Raw genomic sequence first — 23,630 nt, 5'->3', positions numbered from 1 at the left:
CCATAGTATGGTATTTTTATGATTTACACAATTCTCAAGACTCAATAACATTTAACCTGGAGAGGAAATGACCTAATATCATTTGATTTTGCCTTCATTTTCCTAGAACGAAAGCACATGCAGTTTCACAGGATGAATAGCTTTGTGATAATTTTTTTGTTCATAAATACCCCCATAATGTTGCTGGATAACGTATAATGATGTGATTCAGTTGGTGATGGAGCAGGGGACTCCCAGCACACATCAGAGACACTCAATGGCCATATGGTGCTATACAAAGTATATATATTGAATCTGCGATGGGTTCATTCATTTAGGATTGGCTGAGGGTGGTGGGACTGTGGGCCTGTCTGTACATATACAACACTGAGCTCAGAAAAGCATCCATGGCTGTGCTTCTAGGTGGGAAATTCATGCTATCGTTAGATGGATTGTCAGCTCTTCTGTAGGCAGTTATCATGTAACATTCATGTTTACTAAAATCAATTATTCTTGATATTTTAAAGACAACAAGACTGAGGGTGACTACTATCCACATTTCAGAATAAAGCAACAGTATTGCTAAAATACAACCCAACAACAATTCATAAGAATGTAATGTGTGTGGTCAGCTTTATGTAATTTCATTTTTCATAAATTTGATAAAAGGCTAAATTTTTAAATGCCTAAGATTAAAAATCCCAGATCTGCGTTTTCTGGGTCCTGATCTTATTCTGGGTCTTGCCACCTTCCTTCTATTGGATTTGGGTGGACATAATTAGGTCCCATGTAGTTAACAGGCAGAGGACTCTATCCTGGTCAGCTTCCACCAATGATAAAGGGAACCTAGGTTGGTAAGAAGCCAATCCTGATGAGATAAGTGCTAATCAGTGTTCACCTCAAAGTCCTGGACTGGTTCAGTGTTGCAGTAAAATTCCCTTTCATGGTGCTGCAGGGGTCCCTCAACTACCCTGACTTGCGGTTTCCGGTGGTCACTGGTCCGTCTTGCACTGGACCATTCATAAAACTTTCAACCATGGCTTTAACTTGGAGTGCAACCTTTCCTATACTTGTACTGAATTCCAGCGATTGGAGACAACTGGTCCTCACACATCCCGCAACAAAATCCTGATAGAGGTTCCAACATTTCCCCGCTCTATCCAAAACATGTTGTAAGTAGTTTTTCCAAGTTACATTGGTCCAAACTGGACCAATGTAAGAATGGATGTGCCATAGCTTTGGGATTCCTGTACAAGCTGGAAATCACGGTAGCAGTGATCTCCACTAGCTTCGGGGTCCAATGCTGAGCAGCTGCATTGAGAACACAGGAGGTCACCGGCTTGGCATGGGTGCCCATAGATGCCATAAATGCTAATGGCTTCTTCGCCCATGCAAAATACAGCCGGCAGGGCTGCACAGATGTGAACCTAGGCTAAATGTTTGTACTTCTAGTGCCGCGTACACACGGGCGGACTGTATGGCGTACTTAGTCCGTCAAAACACATTTCAGCGGACAGTCCGCTCGTGTGTGGGCTTCAGTGGACTTTTTCAGCGTGCAGTCCGGCGTACTAAGTATTTCGGATTTTTCGAAATTCTGTCCGTCGTACTTTGGTTTCAGCGGACAATCCGCTCGTCAGTATGCTAGTTCGACGGACTAAGAATGGCGCATGCCCAGAAAGGATTTACACGGCGGAAGGGTGCTTTGCTGTGTATTGGACTTCCTATTTCTAGTCCCGTCGTACGTGCTGTACACGTCATCGCGCAAGCTTTCGACGGACTGTTTGGGTATGCGTGTGTGGTCAAGTCCGTTCAGTGGAAAGTACGACGGACTGTCCGTCGGATTGTATGACGAACTAAGTACGCCATACAGTCCGCTCGTGTGTACGCGGCATAGGTCAGCCTTTCTCAACCTTTTCAACACAGAGGAACCCTTGAAATAGTTCTCTGGTCTCAGGGAACCCCTGCTAAAATTTAGAAATCTACAACTCATGATACATTAGTGTGATGGTCAGTGGGAAGAATGGTCCTTACACTTGTGGTCATTGGGAAGAATTATCTACTTACAGATAACTAAAAGATCAATGGTGTCAGTGGGAATTTATCTGAGAGGCAGAAATTGCCCAATGCTGAAGGAACCCCTAGCAACCTCTGGAGGAACCCTAGTTGAGAATCACTGCTCTAGGTGCACCATACAGTCATGTCCATCCGAAGCAGCTGTCAGCTTCTCTGGCTGCCAGTAATGGGGCTGGAAAATGCACCTGTGCCCTCTGTCCGTACCTAAACACCAGAGCCCCATGCACTGGGGCTAAATGCCCAGTATGCATGGGGCACTTTATTTGAATTTTGTTTTGGTTGGATGTCTGCTTTAAAATAACCTTATTGTACTGCTCTTTGTCTTGTGATATGCTTAATTTGTTAAATAAACATATATTCCACCTAAAATAACCTTCTTTTAAATTCATTTAGCTCTCTGCGGTGTTAGAAATATACTGTGCCTTGAAAAAGTATTCACACCCCTTGAAATTTTCCACATTTTGTCATGTTACAACCAAACGTAAATGTATTTTATTGCGATTTTATATGATAGACCAACACAAAGTGGCACATAATTGTGAACTGGAAGGAAAATGATAAATGCTTTTCAACCTTTTTTTTACAAATAAATGTGTGAAAAGTGTGTGGTGCATTTGTATTCAGTCCCCCTGAGTCAATACTTTGTAGAACCGCCTTTCACTGCAATTACAGCTGCAAGTCTTTTTGGGGATGTCTCTACCAGCTTTGCTCATCTAGAGAGTGACATTTTTGTCAATTCTTCTTTGCAAAATAGCTCAAGCTCCATCAGATTGGACGGAGAGTGTCTGTGAACAGCAATTTTCAAGTCTTGCCACAGATTCTCAGTTGGATTTAGGTCTGAACTTTGACTGGGCCATTCTAATGCATGAATATGCTTTGATGTAAACCATTCCATTGTAGCTCTGGCTGTATGTTTATGGTCGTTGTCCTGCTGGAAGGTGAACCTCCAACCCAGTTTTAAGTTTTTTGCAGACTCTAATGCCCCATACACACTATCAGATTTTCTGCTGTTTTTTTCCTTCAGGTTTACCAAAACCATGTAGTACAAGGGCCTGCCTGATTGCATACAAATTGAAACTCTTAAGGTTTGACCTCATATAATATGGTTTTGGTAAATCTGAAGGAAAAACTCAGCAGAAAAACTGATAGTGTGTATGGGGCTTAACAGGTTTTCTTCTTATGCCGCGTACACACGATCTTACTTTTCAACAGCAAAGGTCTAACGGAACGAATTCGTCTGACAATTTGACGTGGGCTCCATCGGACCTTTGCTGTCCAAAAATCTGACAGACTTTAGAAATAGAACATGTTTCAAATTTTTCAGCCGGAACTCCGCCGGACCCAGTTCTTATCGAGAAATCTGGTCGTGTGTATGCTAGTCCGACAGACAAAAACAGACGTTAGGGCAGCTATTGGCTACTGGCTATGAACTTCCTTATTCTAGTCCGGTTGTATGTCATCACGTTCAAATCCGACGGACTTTGGTGTGATTGTGTGTGTCCAAGTCCGTTTATTTGGAAAGTCTGTCGGAACTCCGCCGAAAGTCCGTCAGGAAGACCGTCGGAACCTAGTCAGTCGAAAGCCCGGTTGAGTGCGCAAGGCCTAAGATTGCCCTGTGTTTGGCTCCATCCACCTTCCCATCAACTCTGACCGGCTTCCCTGTCCCTGCTGAAGAAAAGCATCCCAACAAAATGATGCTGCCACCACCATGCTTCACAGTGGGGATGGTGTGTTCAGAGTGATGTGCAGTGTTAGTTTTCTTCCACACATAGCATTTTGCTTTTAGGCCAATAAGTTTAACTTTGGTTCCATCTGACCAGAGCACCTTCTTCCACATGTTTGCTGTGCCCCCCCACATGGTTTTTCGTAAACTGCAATTTCTTATGGCTTTCTTTCAACAATGGCTTTCTTCTTGCCACTCTTCCATAAAGGCCAGATTTGTGGAGTGCACGACTATTAGTTGTCCTGTGGACAGATTCTCCTACCTGAGCTGTGGATTCCTGCAGCTCCTCCAGAGTTACCATGGGCCTCTTGGCTGCTTCTCTGATTAATGGTCTCCTTGCCCGACCTGTCAGTTTAGGTGGACGGCCATGTCCTGGTAGGTTTGCAGTTGTGCCATACTCTTTCTATTTTCGGATGATGGATTGAACAGTGCTCCGTGATATGTTCAAAGCTTGTGATATTTTTTTATAACTTAACCCTGCTTTAAACGCCTGCAGAACTTTATCCCTGACCTGTCTGGTGTGTTCCTTGGCCTTCATGATGCTGTTCGTTCACTAAGGCTCTCTAACAAACCTCTGAGGGCTTCATAGAACATAGGCTTCATAGAACAGCTGTATTTATATTGAGATTAAATTACACACTTTTTACTAATAAGGTGACTTCTGAAGGCAATTGGTTCCACTAAATTTAAGTTAGGGGTATCAGAGTTCAGGGGGCTGAATACAAATGTACGCCACACTTTTCATATATTTATTTGTAAAAAAAATTTGAAAACCCTTTATCATTTTCCTTCCACTTCACAATTATGCGCCACTTTGTGTTGGTCTATCACATAAAATCCCAATAAAGTACATTTACGTTTTTGGTTGTAACATGACAAAATGTGGAAAATGTCAAGGGGTGTGAATACTTTTTCAAAGCACTGTTTTTAAAGTGTACATTAACCCTTATCGTGATTTTTTTCTTATTTGCTCCCTTTTTGGTCTGTTTAATATACCATTAGAAGCATTTTATTATATCTGTTTTATATGTGTGTAGCACCCTCCTAGATAGTTTGCTAGGCTGGTTAGGAAAATTCAGTTTTTTTGGCTCCACTGCAGTCAGTGGAGTAGTGTGTGGTTATTTTGGGCTGTTCTAGATTTCACTGGCTGCTGGCAAAACTGCTTCCCCTGCCTTCTGGTGGATTCTAGAATGTATTGGGCTGGAAGAGGCTGATCTTCAGCCTGAATATTTATGTAATCTGTCTGATGCCAGTGGGAGGATGCCCAGTAGGTGGCTGAGGGGTGCATAAATAGTCTGGGGCCTGGAGCAGAGCGCTCTTGCCCAAGAGGAGGAGATCCCAGGCTGAAGGGCTGCTGCCCTTCTGGGCAGTAAAGCTGAAGTTCACAGGAGCTCATTGAGGTCCCAGCTCAGCCAGAGCTGGAGGGGGCTATTTTCTGACAATATTAAAAAACTGATCGGGGGATTTCACCAAGGAACTGGTCTGGCAGTTCACTGTAGAACTGTCTGTCTGATATTGGAAGCAGGCATCCAAGCATCCAGAGACATTGTGAGTACAGACCTGAGGGTTGGATCCTATTGACTGTTTGCTGCTACTATCCTCTTTGTGAATCAGAGCCAGTGTTTTTACGGATTGGGACATTCCCTTTTGGGATTTCAGCGCTGCTCATACCCTTAATGGCTGCTAAAGGGACTATACCAAGAAGCTAGACAAAGTGAAGAGTGTCATCTGATTTTTGCACTGTGTTACCGGAGTATCCCACGGCTCCCGGCACCCTAACCTTGTTCAACTTTCAATAAAGAATCAAAACCATAAGAATTACTGTCAGGGCGTGCCTGGCTGTCTGTACACTAACTAGGGCAAATAGCATGGGACTAATCAGCTGGCCCTTTAGGGGTCGAGCACTAAACATGCAAAAAAAAAAAAAAAAAAGGAAAAACCTGTTGATCCTGCCAGAAATCCAGAGCTGCCAAGTGTCCTGTTTACACTTCCCAGAGTCTATTTACTCGCCTAGTTTTTATTATATACTACAGAATGATTAGCCTTTATGTTGTAGGGATCTGAGAGTGGGAGTGACTGAGCAGTTTAGCAAAAGACAACGGGCAGGGCTGACACCATTCAGTTCACAAAAATTCACCCACAACAGGACTTAGGAGCTGTGTGCATTTCTGACAGATCAATAGGTATTTACTCTGTACTTTAAGCTCCCTTAAAGGGACATGTGCATGTATTGCAGAGATGCACTGCATACGTTTTTGAATTTTTTTGTTTTGCCTTGACATACACTTTAAAGTATATCTAAACCCAATTCCAAAACAATTTAAATATTGCAGCTTACCAGTCCTTAGATGTCATAGCTGCATTCATTTTCATTTTATTTTATTCCCTTATGTTCAACCAGTGATCCTACCAGTAATACGCTTACTAAGACAGGAAGTATGAGAACTACAAAACAACTCCCACTCTTATCATCTCCATACCATAGAGGGGGGGGGGGGTGTTCTGTAGTTCACAGAAGAGAACAGAGCAGAGCTGCTAAGACTTTAGTGCAGAACACTGAATTCATTTTTTTTCTCACTTATCAATTTGATATAACAAAATGTTTGCTATATTTAACTAAAAGGAAGTAAATAAGAGAAGGTTATTGTTAGCGTTCACATACTCTTTAAACAGATGGTTGCATCCTTCCTTTAAAGGTGAAGTCTAGGTATGACTTATTTTTGCATAGTTACATTGGTCCAGCTTGGCACAAAGTAAGTAGGCATATCTCCATCTCATGCCTGAATGATCACTGTGGAAGCTACAAATCAGTGTAGTAGTCAGCACTACTACAGTGATAGCAGCAGCCTTCCGGGTCCTGTGCTTAGGGCTGCAGATAAGGCAGTACAGCCAGCCCTCCTGTACTGGGCCTAGACCCCTTTAGTTCAAAAGGGGGCCCCGGGCACCTGCTGAGCAGGACGGCCAGCTATACTGTTTTATTGCAGACACCAGTCCTCTTCTGCCTCCCCTTGCAGCTCTGACAGCTTCTTCTCCTCCTTTGTCTCCCTCCGGCTGCACTGCGAGGGAAATGGTTCCAGCACATGCCCCCCTTCCATCTGCTGTCTAGACCTCCCCGTGTGCCCTTTTCCCCCGCAGCGCTTCCGGCTTCCCTCCTCTCCTCTCCTGCCGGAGGCGGCTGCAGTCTTGTAGGGGGATGTTTCAGGATGGAGAGCGGTGGAAGGAGCTGGTAAATATATAATTTACTGGCCTCTTGTGTCCATTTGTCACTGAATCATAGTAAACTGTGTTTGCTGTGCTTTAGTTTCTGAATGAGTAGGAAGCTTCCTATTGATTCATCTGTGCAGCTGAGGCTGCAGAGAAAAGGACCGAGACATTTATGTCCTCAGTCACTTTCGGCCTGGAGCCCTGTCAGGTAGGTCCTGTGGTTTCTAACAGCAGCCCTGCCTGTGCCATTCACAGAATTTGTTGTGTTTTTTAAATGCATTCTTTCTTTGGACAAGGTCACCATCCTGAAGGCAGGTGCAGTCTACCTTTTCCACGGCAGGTGGTGGTCTTTCGTAGCAGCCCTGTTTCTGGAGAGGAAACTAGAGGGTAACAAGGTTCCTATGGTTTCTTGGGTCACTGGAGGAGCTGCCACCCTATGTGACTCAAGCAGCCATCTTGGGTCAAGCAGAGCTTTTTTAAGGCACTGACTCCTGGATTTTGGTGTGTTTAGGCAAGTGGAGAGAGTAGGGACTCCATCTGTGAGGGACAGTAACAGGTCTAGGGAAAGGTTCCTGACATGGAGGGTAAGAGTAGGGACTCATCTCTTGTGGGCATTTTCCTGATTGGGGACCAGATGGCCAGGCCGCATTCTATCCCCTCTCAACAGGCGCTGTCAATCCACCTGGAATCTACTCCTGTCTACGCTGCTGACTTGTGAGTGTGCCTGGTTGGGTGGCCTACCCAACGTGTTTGTTGTGAACCATTGCTGCATTTCTTTAATAAAAGTTTATTGAACCTGCCTGTGTGAATTATTGACTCCGCACCACGCTGCACCTCGCCACCTGATCCAATCAGAAAGTCCCTTGTAGGCATACTGTGAAGAGCGACCCCCCTTGGTCACTATGCAGAAGAGCAGCGGGGCATTGAAGATTGCTGCTATCACTGTAGTAGCAACAACTAGACCATAGATTTGGAGCTTCCTTAGCGATTGCTCAAGTATGAGATATGAATACTTACATTGTGCCAAGCTGGACCTACCTGTAGCTAAAGATCATACCTGGAGTTCACCTTTAATGCTCCATTACATTTACATTTTATTGACATTAATGAAATCACAATTAGTATATAAGAGAGGTAAGTCAGGGCAGCGATTAGGTGGACAGACTCAGAATATTTTTGGATTTTGTGAATCCTTTTTTGAGAAATCCTTCAAATCCAGCTGACACTTCATGGATTATTTTACCATATTCTCCACCCCACATCATACTGAACAATAGAATTCTTTATTTTGATGGTGTCGTGGTTTATGTAACAACCGGCTATTACTTCCCTTCCCATTTGTGCACTACTATTCTAGATATTATGTTTTAGTTTTATACTTCTGTTACTTTTCTTTACCTTTATCCAGGCAAATGGCAACATACACATTTGAAATACTTCTATGTTTATGTTTTTATCTGCCAAAGTTTTTTTTTTAAATCTGTTCTGCCAGGCTTGTGATTTACACAACTATGTTGAGCGACGGCTGTTTTTTTTTGGGGGGCAAACAACCGCCCATCCCCACGAGTGGCACCCACCAGCTGTTTCCCGGTTGATCTGGCACTTACCCCATCATGGCGGGTGGCAGGCAGTGTGGTGCAGGGGCTCAGCTCCGAGTCCTCTTCTCCATGGCGACTTCCAGCTCCTCCCCTCCTCCTCCTAGGCCTCCAATAGGATCGCCTGTCCTCTCCCTTCCTCCTCCTAGGCCTCCAATGGGATCGCCCGTCCTTTCAGCAAATCGGGTGACCGGTGTCAAAATCTGCTTCCTGAATGGCTGGGAGGAGGATCAGTGTTTCAACAGCGAATATTGATTAGCTGTTGTAACACACCTGGGTGGGCTCAAAGCGCACTCTCTGCGACCCGTGCTCACCCTATATTGAAGCCTATTAGAGCCCCTCCGCACTGGAATCCATACGCCGATGTCCTGAAAGGGGCCGGATGCATGGATAGGGGATGCGGCGATGGACAAGGGGGGTGGCGCCCGTGTGCCCTTAACGGACGAGCCGCCCCGCTCTATTATCTGGTTCTGGTTTGCAGCTTCCTGTGTTACCCCTCCAGGGAAGGACTGGGTGGTGGTGTGGGGGAGGTGATTTCCCCCCAGGCCCAGTAATAATATAATATATAATAATAATAATAATAATAATAAAAAACATCATCATCATAATTTAATTTATTAAATTAATACTAAATACATTAATAACTTAAATAATTTTAATAATAAAAAATATTATTATTATTATCACCATTATCATTTTTATTAACATGAATTATTATTCAGTACTGGTGGCCCTGAATGTAGTTACATATCCATTCTGACATTGATCAGAGCAGGATATGCAGTCATGACAGCGGCTGCCCATTATTCCGCCACCTCGCTCAGACCTGCGATCACAGAGTCTGGCAGAGAGGAATCTTCTATCATCAACTTCCTTTGCTTTTCCGGTCATGTGACAGAATGTCAAGAGCTGCAAAGAAAGCGGATGCTGCTAGAGGTGAAAAGGTATGAAACAATACTTTCACCTTGGCTATCCAATCCCCATGGCTGCCTTTGGGGTCATTCACCTGTGTAGCAGTACTTGCCACTCCTATGAAATTTAATCTGTGATGGATCACTTTTCAGAGGCCTTTGACTGGCAGCTGCTGTAATCCTAAAAAATAATGAACAACTGTGCCACAGCTGCTTTTGCATGACAGGCCCCCATTAACTTGAAACATAAAACCACAGCCATGAGCATTGGCGTGCCTTTGTTCAGGTGGGAGGTTGGAGAGAAGTCAAACCTCAGCCAGCCACTTGCTTTTACTGCCCCCTGACCACCTGCGTGAACAAGCCTCAAGCCTAGTACACTTTATGAAGCCCACAGAAATCATTCCTTACCAGGAAAGGGCCAGTTGGCAGTGTTTGCTACCCATGCCAATGGTTCTTGGTCCTCCCCGGCACCTCTCTGCCTCCAACCTGTTCAATGGACAGTGGATCAGCTATTGTTGCCCATAGATCGATCAAATTTCAGCCCATATATCTATTCCAGAAGTCGATCTAGTGATTGAATTTTGTCAAACAGGACTGTTTTGTGTCCATTGAATTTTGTCAAACAGGAAAATTTTGTTGATCAGTAGCCTGCAGCCAATCAGCTGCAGTCGCTGAGATCAGCGTATTCTGACAGCGGAGGAGTCCCGCTGTCACAATACATTGGCACAGCGGGGAAGAATTCTTTATCTACCTCACATGTGTGGATGGGGAAATTCAATTGTTTTTTGTTTTTGTTTTCCAATCAGCCGATGACTGATCAAAAATAACAAATTAACCGTCTATACGCAGACCTTTGATTCAGTGTGCAGTGGGAAAGTAGGCAACACAGGAAGCTGCAATACTGAGACAGGAAACAGAGGTGTCACCATGCTGGCCACTCAGTGTAGCAGAGAAGAGGGGCTGAACAGAATTAAAAAAATCCTATGGCAGGCATAACCATTTCACATAACAGTATTTCAACCAAATAATTTGCTGTTTGCCTACAACACCTCATTTTACTTTTCCCAACTGCAAATTACTTGAATAGATGGAGAAAGGGACCATAACTATATATATATATATGTATATTTTTGTTCTTTTTTGTGTGTGGGGAGTTGGGGTAATTCATTTCACTTACAGGGTGATGCTGGTGTTGCCAGTCCTCCTTCTGGGACAATGTTGCTGGTGACAGGTTTTGTGTCTGGCAGGGGAAGGGGGACAGGCCTGGCCACGGGTGCGGGGGGTGGCAGCAAAAAGGAACCCGACATTTTCCCCTGGGCCCCGCTGCTGGGCTGCGGACAACATAAATAACAAAAGGAAAGTAAACGGAGCTCAGAACGGCCCCCTCGCCCGCACAGTCCCTAGCCCTTTCCCTATGCCCAAAAACTGCGGGAAGCCGTGGGAATTGTCAAGGAACAAAAATGAAAAGTGTGAAAATTAAAAATGTGTTAAAAAAAAAAAAAAAAAAGCCATGTGGATACTTATTAGTATGTTTCTAACAAATAAAACTAACATTAGCAACACATGAACACATTTTTTTTTCTAGATATTTATATTTACAGAAACGTGTAGGTGAAAATGTTAGGATGCTTAAACAAAAGAAAAATCTGTAAAGTAAAAAAAAAAAAAAAGATGTAATGTATTTTTTTTTTGGATGTATTTACAGTATACATATGGGGGACAAAATGGAAGCAAGTTAAAAATAAAAAAATAAAAAAATAAGAAGCAGCACATTTTTGGTTTTATGTGATACATATGCAGAAGAGCTGACAATCTAATAACCTTGGAAAGGCTGCTATTATTTTTTTTTCAATGTATAGTTTGATGGTACTCAATACTTTGCACCATACACAAGCCTGTATGTAGCACAAAAATACAAATGTCGTAATAAATAATAATAAATACAGCACCAACACAGACTTATATATATCATTACTTACTGGGCTGATCTATAAATACATAATGTTGTGTACATATACTATGGGTCCTCTTTTTTTTAGATGACTTATGCCCTGTAGACACGGTCAGACTTTCCGACAGAAAATGTGCAATCGGACTGTGTTGTCGGAAATTACGATCGTGTGTGGGCTCCATCGGGCTTGTTCCGTCAGAATTTCCGACACACAAAGTTTGAGATCTTGTTCTAAAATTTTCCGACAACAAAATCTGATTGTTTAAATTTCGATCGTGTGTAGACAATTCCGACGCACAAAGTGCCACGCATGGTCAGAATAAATTACGAGACGAAAACTATTGGCTACTGCCGTCTTTATAGTCCCGTCGTACGTTTTGTACGTCACCTCATTCTGAACGATGGGATATTCTGACAACTTTGTGCGACCGTGTGTATGCAAGACAAGTTTGAGCCAAAATCCGTCGGAAAAAATCAGACAGATTTTGTCGTTGGAATGTCCGACCGTGTGTACAGGGCGTTAGTCTGTAATTGCACAGTTCCTTCTACATTAAATAAAATTTGTTAAAAAAATAAAGCTGCTGTATGTCAAAGATGTGTATAAAAATGAGGGTGTATGGATAGCTGATTGACAGGCTTAAAATAGTAACCTGTATCTTTGCACAAAAATAAGTCCTTATCTTTTTTCTTTTGGACTGCTCAGCCTTTATGGTGTCAGCACCTTTTTCACATCTCTTTGTTCTCCTGACTTGAGAAGCGCACTTCCAGTGCGATACTGGCCAACCTGACACAGGACCCGCCCCCGAGGTCCTCTTGCAGTAGGTGCATGTCTTGTGGTTGCCCTTTGAGTTAATAGGGAGGGGGATGTCAGAGTTGCACCATGCTCCTACAGGCCTGGCAGTTTGGATAAAGGCTAATGCCACGTACACACGATCGGACTTTATGCCAATAAAACCATGGACTTGTGTGCAACAGTTGCCAAAGTCGTATACAAGTTGCACCCATCCAAAGTTGGGTCAATGTTGCATCAAAATTACACCAAAGTTGCACTTCAAAGTCAGCGCAACTTTGGAGCTCTACCAGTGTGAATGGAGCCTAATGCCCCGTACACACGATCGGACTTTCTGACAACAAAACTGTGGATTTTTGTTCGAAGGATGTTGGCTCAAACTTGTCTTGCATACACACGGTCACACAAATGTTGGCCAACAGTTATGGACATGGGAAAGCAGTGACGTACAAGACATACGACGGCCGAGAAAAAGGAAGTTCAATAGCCAGTGCGGCTCCTTCTGCTTGATTCTGAATATGCGTGAACTGTTGTGCAATGGACATGTGTACACACCATCGGACTTTCCGACAACAAAGTTTTGTTGGCGGAAAATTTGAGAACCTGCTCTCAAACATTTGTTGGCGGAAAGTCCATCAGCAAATGTTCGATGGAGCATACACACGGTTGGACTTTCCAACAACAAGCTCACATCCAACATTTCCCGTCAGAAAGTCCGCCCGTGTGTACGAGGCATTATGTGCAAAGCTACAAAGTGATATTTGAAATCTGCCAGAATATTGCCAACTTATTAAAGCTTTCCTCTTTCAAAATGGAACCCAAGCCAACACTTTTTTTGTTTTGAAGTGTTGGGAAGGATCAGAACCTCAGACAAGGATTTAGATATCACAATAAAGAATTCACTTCCTTGGCTCCTATGTAAAATATATCTAATTAAAAATGTGTCTACAGTTCCGAAGGAAGTTTAACTTTATTTAAAGGAGCTGGGTCATTTAAAGTTCTTTTTACAGCCTGCCCCTGCAGGATCTTCCCTTCACTAATCTCTGCCACTCTGTTCACCACTAGGAGCAAGAAGCACAAGTCCTCTGTAAGATCCAAGTCAGAATTTATATAGGGCAAAGGACTCTTTTTCTGCCGCCAAGTCACTGGTGGCCAGTCACCAAGCACCAGTGCAGTTGTGTTGAAGGATGGGGAGAGAGCCTCACTACAATCGGAAGTTACTGGAGGATGGAAGGCATGGTGACCATGTATGTACGGGTCAGAATTTAAGTAAACTTGCTGCTTTGCAGTACATGGACAATTCACAAATTCACTTCAACACTTTTTTTTTGTCTTTTTATGCTCCTTTTGATATGTTATTAGCCCAGGGCAGATGCCTTCTAAGGTGCCAATTTTTGCATCCCTCCTCTAAGTCGTTGGTTGATAGGAAGTTGTTGACCAGGCCACACAGCATCCTTGGTTGCTAGGAGGCAGCTGTTATGGTTGTTGCCGCCTACAGGCTGAACATACACATGGATGATCATGAACTTGAGGATGAAGCATTGACACTCCAGTCTCATTGCCGCCCCCCCCCCCCCCCCCAAACATGCATCCATAAGTGCGATTTGGGGCAGCAGTGTCAGTTTGCCTCGGCCCTTCAGGTATCCCTCTACATACAGATGTTACAGATTTCTAAGACATGCAACATCCTAGATCAGCCTTTCTCAACCAGGGTCCTGTGGAACCCTAGGGTTTCTCCAAGGGTTGCCAGGGGTCCCTTGAAGGCTTTTTCAGCCTCTCAGATAAGTAACCACTGACGAATGACTATTTGCACTAATGTACTATGAGCTGAAGATATATACGGTAATAAATATTGGAAGGGGTTCCCTGAGACCAGAAAGGTTCCTCCATGTTAAAAAGGTTGAGAAAGGCTGTCCTAGATAGGTAGACCTTCGTTAACATTTAGCACTGCACTTTTTTTTAACTAAAATTCTATACAATAAGATTACTGGACTATTAAATGAAATAAAAAATATTACAATTTGAAAAGTAGCGTGCATAAGGGATCGGGCCTATTTATAATGGTTGGTCAATGTGGTGATGCTCATTCTTCGCCCACCTATAGGCATAAGAGTGGACCAACGATCAAGGTTATTTTCTAGCTGCAGGGAGAAAAGTGAGGCCATAACCTGCCTGCACTAATGGGTGGGGAGCCTAAATTATATGACTACCTGAACAGAATTACATCTGTCTGCTTACCTTAAAGTGGAACTAAACCCATTGATTCTCCTGTTGCTCAAAACAGTTAAACTTGAGGCATGCCGTGAATGATAACTGTCACATTTGCTTTTTTCCTCAACCAAACTGTCAAGCCATCAAAAGGCTGGTGTTATAACTGATCACATTTGTAGCACCATTGCAACTGCAGATCAGACAGAAGCCAAGATGGCAGCTCCCTTGGCTGTAAAGTATAGGAGGGTTTAGCTTCACTTTAAAGCAGGATTAAACCCAAAAGCAAATTTTTTTTTAGATATTGTGGTTTTTGAATCCTTACATATGGTGGCTGCATTTGTTTTCTTTTTTTTTATTCTGCATTTCTTTTATTTTCACCTGGTGATCCAGCCAGTAACACACTTCCTGTCTTAGAGTGTCTCCACTCTGGATGGAGGAGCAATGGAGACATCTTTGGACATCAGCATTATCAGTCTGAGTGGAGGGGAGTATTAGACTAGCAGACATAGATGGACCTGGCTAGCAAACTATAGCTAAACTCCAGATAACACTTTTTAAGCAATTACAACAACAGTTTTTGGGATAAAGGTTTTATATAAATGAATAAAAGCTGACCATTGTCAGTGGAAAATGGATTGTCTCAACCCTCTCACTGCCACTTTTGTTGGTTTGACTCAACCTCCCAAACTGCCATTTTGATGGGTTGTCTAAACCCCCTAACTGCCACTTTAGCTTGTTTGTTTCGACCCCTAAATGCCACTTTTTCTGACCAGCTTCATCCATTGAGGGAAGTTGAAAAATAACAGACTTACTGATTGGAACACCAGGTGAAACCTTTTTTATAAAGAAATGTGATTGAGAGCAAATCACAGTGACACGATGAAGAATGTACAGCCTTGTATATTGACTGAATCTGTCTGTATGGAGGAATGCCTGGTGAACAGAAACCGATCTCACAAGAAATAAAGACAGTTACTCACCTGCCCTGCTCCCTGTCCAGAGGTGTCTGAGCAGACAAACTGAACAAACTCTTTTAGGGAGTCCTGGCTGTGATGGTGATGATGGTAGCGTATTGTTGGGTGAGTGAAGTAAGGGCTGGACTGCTGAATAATGGACGTTGAAGGAAAGTGTATAGTAGATGCAGATGCTCTTGGGCTCCCTGAGACAAAATAGAAAAAATCAGCACAATGAGGCAAATTCAGAAAAAGTTTATTGCATGTTAATACAATTTACATTATGTTATTTCAATGCCCAAATTATACCTCCTTATGCGAACTGTCTTGTTCTACCCCTCTCTACCATAATAAACTGGTTAGCCTTTGTATTACACCAGTGATTCTCAACCAGGGTTCCGTGGAACCCTAGGGTTCCTCCAGAGGTTGCTAGGGGTTCCTTCAGCATTGGGCCATTTCTACCTCTCGGATAAGTTCCCACCGACACCATTTATCTTTTTAGCTATCTGTAAGGAGGTAATTCTTCCCAATGACCACAAGTGTATGGACCATTCTTCCCACTGACCATCACAGTAATGTATCATGAGCTGTAGATTTATAATTTTTAGCAGAGGTTCCCCAAGACTGAATAACTATTTCAAGGGTTCCTCTGTATGGAAAAGGTTGAGAAAGGCTGTATTACACGTACAGCAGCTCCACTCCAACACGTTGTATATGTGCGTCGCCATTCATTTTACTACACCTAGCTTTTTAATCCCTTTAACTGGGCTTTTACGTCTGGGGAGTAGGAAGGTCTGCCTGATCTTGTAACCACTGTGATTGGTTATCACAGGAGCTGGTCCCACTGGGCATGCTCTCAGCTTAGAAACCTAATGGTCACATATGTGTGGTGTGTGGGTTGTAAAGCCCACCCTCTTTGCTTCCACCCATATGAGTTACTTGGGGGCAACAGGATAAATAGCACTTCAGTGCATACACCACAGCTCACCACAATGCATGATATGTGTTGTGATCTGTTGCAAAGAACAAAAATGGCTGGATTGGTAATAATTTTCCTTCATTGGGGCCTACCTAAACCTAAAGATAAAACGTGTTGCTGCACCACGAATTTTATTTAAATGGACCCAAAAAAGATACCCCAAGGATGACACTGAATGAAATACGAGTTAATTTTCCCCCAAAGTACACCTGGAGCCAATGACTAGAAGAGTAAGGGCCCATTCACGCTACAAACACATGTAAAAAAAATAGGACCACTCATATGCCTCCCGTTCTTCCTTCTGTTCCTTCTACTGTTTCTTCTCCCACAGTGGGTACCAGCCCCTCCAGGAGCACATCTCACTCCATGAAACAAACACAATAGCAAAATCAGAGGGCGCACATCACATAGGTCAACCACATCCACTGGTAAGTTACAATCCCTGCATCTTGGCCATGGCCACTGATGCGTTTCACCCTATTTGGGCTTACTTGTAGAGAACCTCTATGACTAAGCCCAATTAGGGTGAAACGTGTCAACAAGCTGTTGCTCAGGGACTGTAGCTGAAGCCTTTGTTGGCTTACCAATGGATATGGTTGAGCTATGTGTTGTGCCCCCCCCCCACTCCCCCCATTTGCTATTGGACTCACACTACTGCATTGTAGTAACATACACATTGGAAATGTGCACACTTGTGCTGCCAACAAAGCTACATGCACCTTTTTGGTGCGTTTTAATGCATCAGGTGGCCCATTCAAATGAAACAATGAAACATCCACCTTAATGCCATGCACGTTAAGATGCGTGCGCTGATTTAGCATGTGACAGGATGAACAGGTCCTAAGGCAAACTGTTTCCCTACACACTTGCAGATTAGTTCTAGGTGTATGGACCAAGACTGGAAGGACTAGAAGTACACAAACAATAAAAATGCACTAACTGGGCAGAGAAAGCAACAGCGAAGACCGGACCAGATGCACTGGCAGGCATTGCCACAATCTGGAACCATTCCCTCAGTGCTGGGACAAGGTCATCTAATGCCCTGGGCAAAGATGACAAACGGCAGCCGCCCTCCCCCAAAATGTATGAGCATTTTCTGAGAGCCAGAAAAGTAATTTGTGCCACTCCTACCCCTTGCCATCCTAGGCCATGGCAGAATTTGGATCCTGTTTATATTTAACTGTGTACATTTAGTGGCTAATTGGCAAAATAACGCACACGGTATCTTAACAAATACATATAGGAGCTTGCGCAGGTTTTTTTCAATTTAATAGTATCTTAATAATTAATGTGATATTTTAAGGTCCTTTTATATGGGTGTTCTGTGAGTCCATTTTTGATTACATAGATCAAAAACAGACTGCAATGTGTCCGTTTGGGTGGCCAGATGTAAGAGGATGTACGCTCACTTAGATTCGCCCAGATCGAGGTCTGTGATTCATCCTACCAAATGGAAAAAGATCTGCTTTTACCAATGTGGGTGGATATAGGCTGATGTACATCAGCTTACAACTGGCCACCCATTGGTATTACATTGGACCCCTTTTTCCTCCAACAAAAGATGGAGGAAAAATTAAGGATGGACACGGATGTCACATATATGACATCTGTTTTTGTTCTGGTTCAGTTTAGCAAGGGATCAGTCTCGGATTCCACACTAAGCCCTTGTACACACGGTCGGACATTCCGACAACAAAATCCGTCGGAATTTGTCCAAAACTTGTGTTGCATACACACGGTCGGACAAAGTTGTCGGAAAATCCGATCGTACGTAACGTGACGACGTTATTTCGTTACAACGGGACTACGTTCAGTCTAGTAGCCAATAGCTTTGGTCTAGGAATTTGATCTGAGCATGCGTGGCACTTTGTCCGATCAGAATTCTCTACACACAATCGGACACAGTCCAATCGGATCATGTTGTCGGAAAGTTTTATAGCCCAGCTCTAAAACTTTGTCTGTCGGATATTCCGACGGAAACAGTCCGATGGAGCCCACACATGGTCGGATTATCCAACAACACGATCCGATCGGACATTTTCCGTCGGAATGTCCGACCGTGTGTACAAGGGCAAAGACGAAACTGAGAGCGCCCATTATAAAAAGGGCCTAATACTACCAAAGTTCATAAAAAAATCATTACCATGGCTAAAATATACCCAGAAACCACTGCCATGCAACTTTGAAATTACTTGAAGTTGCACGATTTTAAAGTTGGATTCAGTGTGACTGAAGCCCAAGAGGCCCCTAGGAGCAGCAGAAAAAAATGGCTAGTGTACACGAGGCCTTAGTGATCCAGAACAAGTGAGCAGATAAGGACTTCTAACTTTTCTGACTTGGGTGCTTGTTCCAGGTCAGTGACTTGTCATCATAAACAGGCAGGGGACTAGAATTTTCAGAATCAGATAGCAATGGCAGTCCCCATATAGTTCTTTTGATAGGTTAATATAAAATAATCTGTTGACACCTGAGCATTTTCACAAGTGTTGTTTCACTGTAGAAAGCACTGGCCCATGTCTGTTAGGGGGGGTGATCTCCCCTTGATGTCGGTGCTTTAGTGTGTTAGCAATCCCGCAAGCCTGTGTGAACAGTGACAGCTATCTTCCCAGATTGCCCTATCCCACCCTATTCTATAAAAGTATGAGAATCACTCCTAGTGCCACATCCGTAATATTAGAGGATGAAAAGAAAAAAAGGGACAAAAAGACCCTTAGGCTGCTTTCACACTGGGGCGGTATTCAGGCGTTACAGCGCTAAAAATAGCGCCTGTGTAGCGCCTGAAAAAAACCGGCCCCTTTCACTCCAGTGTGAAAGCCGGAGGGCTTTCACACTGGAGCGGTGCGCTGGCAGGACAGTGAAAAAAGTCCTGCTAGCCACATCTTTGGAGCGGTGAAGGAGCGGTGTATTCACCGCTCCTAAACCGCTCCTACCCATTGAAATCAATGGGACAGCGCGGCAATACCGCCGGCAAAGCGACGCTTTGCGGCGCTTTGCGGGCGGTTTTAACCCTTTTTCGCCCGCTAGCGGGGGTTAAAACCACCCCGCTAGCGCCCGCAGACTGCCGCTAAAACGACGGTAAAGCGCCGCTAAAAATAGCGGCGCTTTACCGCCAACGCCCGCACCGCCCCAGTGTGAAAGGGGCCTTAAAGATCGGCCTTTAAAGGCATTTTAGACTACATTCGTAATAGATAAAGATAATTAATTTTATTGGTACAATACAACAACACATATTGTGAAACAAGAGCAAAGAGCAAACACTTTAAAAACATATAAAAAACAATTGTAAACAGCATAAGCATGATGATAAGAAAAAAAGAGGTTGTAATTTCTCTCTGGTATTCTGCTGCAGGCATACGTATGGGCCTCTTTGGGCAACTGGACACTATGCTGTCCTGACCGTATATATATATATATATATATATATATATATATATATATATATATATATATATAGCACAAAAAATGGTAGGTGAGATGCACAGACGGTCAATCAGACAAATGTGTCAGCAATCAAATCCTTCCCAGGGACTCAATATAAAAAAAAACAAAGAGGGATTGCTGCACAAACAAATGAAAATGTATTGATTAAAATGACATTACATCAGGTATAATTATAATTCAGGTGACGTCACCTGAATTATAATTATACCTGATGTAATGTCATTTTTATCAATACATTTTCATTTGTTTGTGCAGCAATCCCTCTTTGTTTTATATATATATATATATATATATATATATATATATATATATTATATATCCTTTGGCTCCTCAAGTGAATATGGATTGCTGTAATCTTGTTAATGACACCTTATATGGTTGTTTGCATTGAGTAATATTATTGTATGGACTACTTTTCATTTGGACGTTATTGTTAGATATACACCAAATGATGCAGATATTAATCCTGCATGTTTCCTTTAATATTCTTTGGAATTACACTACTTGGCTTATTGGATGGTCTTGATGCTTGACCAGGGAGCTCTATTTATGCGTATGCATGTTCAGATGTTGATAAGATAGTGAGACCTGTTTCTTTCCAGAATACCCCTATATTTGTCCTGATGAAGCAAATCAGCAAAATGCGTTTACACACAGGGGCTCACTTATCTTTTATGGTGTAACAACCTCTTTTTTTCTTATCATCATGCTTATGGTGTTTACAATTTTTTTTTTATATGTTTTTAAAGTGTTTGCTTTTTGCTCTTGTTTCACAATATGTGTTGTTGTATTGTACCAATAAAATTAATTATTTTTATCTAATACGAATGTAGCCAAAAATGCCTTTAAAGTCCGATCTTTAAGGGTCTTTTAGTCCCTTTTTTTCTTTTCACCAACCCTATTCTAGATACCTATAATGCAGTTACAACTTTGCCATGACTTACCTGGTCTCACTCCAGCCAACACAGGGAGGGGATGATGGGTGAATGCCATGCGAGAAGAACTGGTCTGGCAATACTCTAGCTTGCCTGACTTCTTAAGAGACCCGGGTCCTTGAAAGGAAGAGAAATATACATCAGTAAAGTAATGAGAGCCGAGTATGTCAGATGGGGCAATCCTAGCAAGACCCCTAGAATATACACAATTCCTTTACACCCACAAGGGCTGGCTATTACAAAGGAATGATCTATCAAGGGCACTCATCAAAAGTGCCAACTAGGCCTGCCCTTTCCTCCATTCACAAAAGCCATACTATCACTTCCCGCTATGAAAAGGGCTCTGTAAATGGAGGAGGCTGACTTTTCATTCATCTGCCTATCCTCCATTTATAGAGTGCTTTTCTCTGTGGGAAGCAAAACTGCAGCTTCTATGAATAGAGGAGATGGACATTTCATGTATCCGCCTCCATCCATTCCTTTTAACGGCGGAAAGTGATAGTATAGGTACTATGAATGGAGCAAGGGCATGGAAAGAGTGCCTGCCGCTCTTATTCGCCCCCCCCCCCCCCCGCAGGGGCAGGTGGCAGAGGATTAAAGATTTTAACCAACATGGTAGCCACCAGCACAAGATACCTATTTTATTTGCTACTAGACATGTGCATGACCAAATTTTTTATTAGTTTAGATTCATTAATATAGTTATTTTGTTTCATAAAATTTGGTTGATTCGTTGAATTCGTATTCGGGATCGATTTGATTATGTGGCAAAGAGAACAAACAAAAGAAAAATCTTCATCAAATACTCTTTAAATCACCTTTGGCTTAACTAAAACAGCATTATTTTGAAAGGATACTCTAATAACACATACGGTCTTTGATTTTCAGTGTTTGCAGTTCGAATTAGACTAGAACTCAATGTAAAATTTGATTTGAATTTCAATTAGAATTTCGTAAATACGGACGGATTTAATTTAGTTATTCGGAGCATTCGGTAAAGTTCGTTTACACTGTAATTCAGGTATTCGGATCTGAATCTCCGAATAATGAAAAATTTGTCTGAATATTTACTCAGAACGAAACAAACCGCACATGTCTATTCGCTGCCCAGCGTTGGATGACAACACTCCTGTGCATGAGAAGGAGTGGGTAATGCCAGCACACAGGGACCATGCCGGTGATGTAAGTTGAGCCAGGCATGTGCAACTTACTTTAAATGCTGGAGAATACAATGAGCAAGCGGGTTGGTGAATTTTATTGCAAAAGAGACATTGCATGCATCTACATAGATAAGCATACATTGATCTGCATAGATAAATAGATAGATAGAGATGTGAAACATCGGATCTATGCAGTGCAGATAGACAATTCAGGTGAAGAAATGATCGATGAGGTACAAGATTCTCTGCTTTCATAGAAATCTCCTGAGCAAAATAAAAATCAGTAACAACTAATTTCTTACCCGTGTCCACATCATTCGGCCACACGCTGGCCTGGCTGCCCCCAGCTGCAGGTGACCGGCCTGTACCCGGGTAGAAGACATCATCCACTGGGCTCTCTAACTCACTGTCATCCAAAGACTTCGGGCGCTTTGTCGAGCTGAGTGACAGACATGAACAGAGAGGCGTCAGCATGTGCCATCATATACACACACGCACACAATATAACTATATATAAATATAAAATATTGGATATAGAATGGTCATTAAAAAAAAACCATACAACTGTTGATGCAAATGAGAAATCTGAGAGTTTGGCTCAGGCACTAACAGGGCCATGGAGCACTCATGGAGGCCTAGTGAAGGGATGGCCAAAGTGTCCATAGTGGGTATTTACTCCTAAGTGAATGTTCAGCCCTTTATACCTTATGTTCCACCCCTGGACTTCACAGCACCATTGGTTGTTATGGTGCACATGGCCGTCTGTGTCCTAGCAACCAATGACACTGTGTGGGCCTGCCGCCTGTGTTCTAGCAACCAATGATACTGTGTGGACTAGCCATGGGCATTATAGCAACCAATGATGTTGTGCGGCTTGGGCCACCAGCATCCCACCAACCCATGAAGCTGTGCCTGCGTCTTAGCAACCAGTGATGCTGTGCGGCCCAGACTGCTAGTGGCCAACAAGCAATTATAGGGGAAAAAATGTCTGCTTAAGGCAGGACCTGGCCCCAGCAGGAATATGTCTATATAGCCAAAATGCCTGGGTCTGGTCAAGTAACAATTTACATGCCTGTTTTTTGTTTTTTTTAAGGGCCATTTTCAAAAGTATTTTTGGCTATTATTTACAGGCTTTTGTTATTAACCTATACATTTTATTTCTTTTAATGCACCTAATGTAAATATATATTTAATATTGAATATTTTTTTAGTGCAGAACATACATACATTGATTTAGTCTGCTTGCTTTATCTTCAAATATCCTATAACAAGGAATAGGGGGCTTTGGCTAGTAGAATACTGTACGTCTAAAAACGAACTCTAAAAATAGATTCAATTTAGGAGCTATAAAGCTCAATGGAATATATATAAGTGACACCCACACATAACGGGCCCAAGGAACTATCAGCATTGTGATATTAAAATAGAGACGATTGTGATTTTTTTTACTAGAAACAATGATTGATGATGCATCTTCCTGTTGATTGTGATATTTCTGTCAGAAATAGGAAATTATCAACAACAATATGTAGAAATGTCGCTAGTTGTGTGACATATAATTAAAAAGATTGTTTATATTTTTATGTGCATAGTATAAGGGCATTAGTGCGCCAAGCAAAAGGTGGTGCAGGACTCCATGATAACTTTGGTCACTGTAAAATTAGAGATAATTTGTCCCAATTTGCGCCTTTTTTTGACAATTTGGTGTGCATTTTCTCACTCGCA

At 42.7% G+C, this 23,630-nt stretch overlaps 1 protein-coding gene across 8 annotated transcripts in view; it reads right to left on the bottom strand.

Annotated features, from left to right (window-relative positions):
* Positions 1-23,630, bottom strand: part of NFIX (nuclear factor I X) — a 285,613-nt gene that overhangs the window by 31,274 nt on the left and 230,709 nt on the right. For 5 of the 8 annotated variants that reach the window (XM_077470319.1, XM_077470323.1, XM_077470321.1 and 2 more), the window contains 4 exons: positions 22,208-22,344; positions 20,755-20,862; positions 15,418-15,596; positions 10,663-10,816 (listed from right to left, as the gene is read on the bottom strand). In XM_077470319.1, coding sequence (XP_077326445.1) covers positions 10,663-10,816; positions 15,418-15,596; positions 20,755-20,862; positions 22,208-22,344 — 578 coding nt within the window. The remainder of the gene's footprint in view (positions 1-10,662; positions 10,817-15,417; positions 15,597-20,754; positions 20,863-22,207; positions 22,345-23,630) is intronic. The other 3 variants (XM_077470324.1, XM_077470326.1, XM_077470325.1) reach the window with 1 other exon arrangement.

Source organism: Lithobates pipiens, unplaced genomic scaffold (assembly GCF_037356315.1).
Source record: "Lithobates pipiens isolate NorthernLeopardFrog02 unplaced genomic scaffold, aLitPip1_a1.2 Scaffold_8, whole genome shotgun sequence".
Taxonomy (NCBI): domain Eukaryota; kingdom Metazoa; phylum Chordata; class Amphibia; order Anura; family Ranidae; genus Lithobates; species Lithobates pipiens.
Note: the sequence above shows the minus strand (reverse complement) of the source record. Positions and strands in the feature narration are given on the sequence as shown.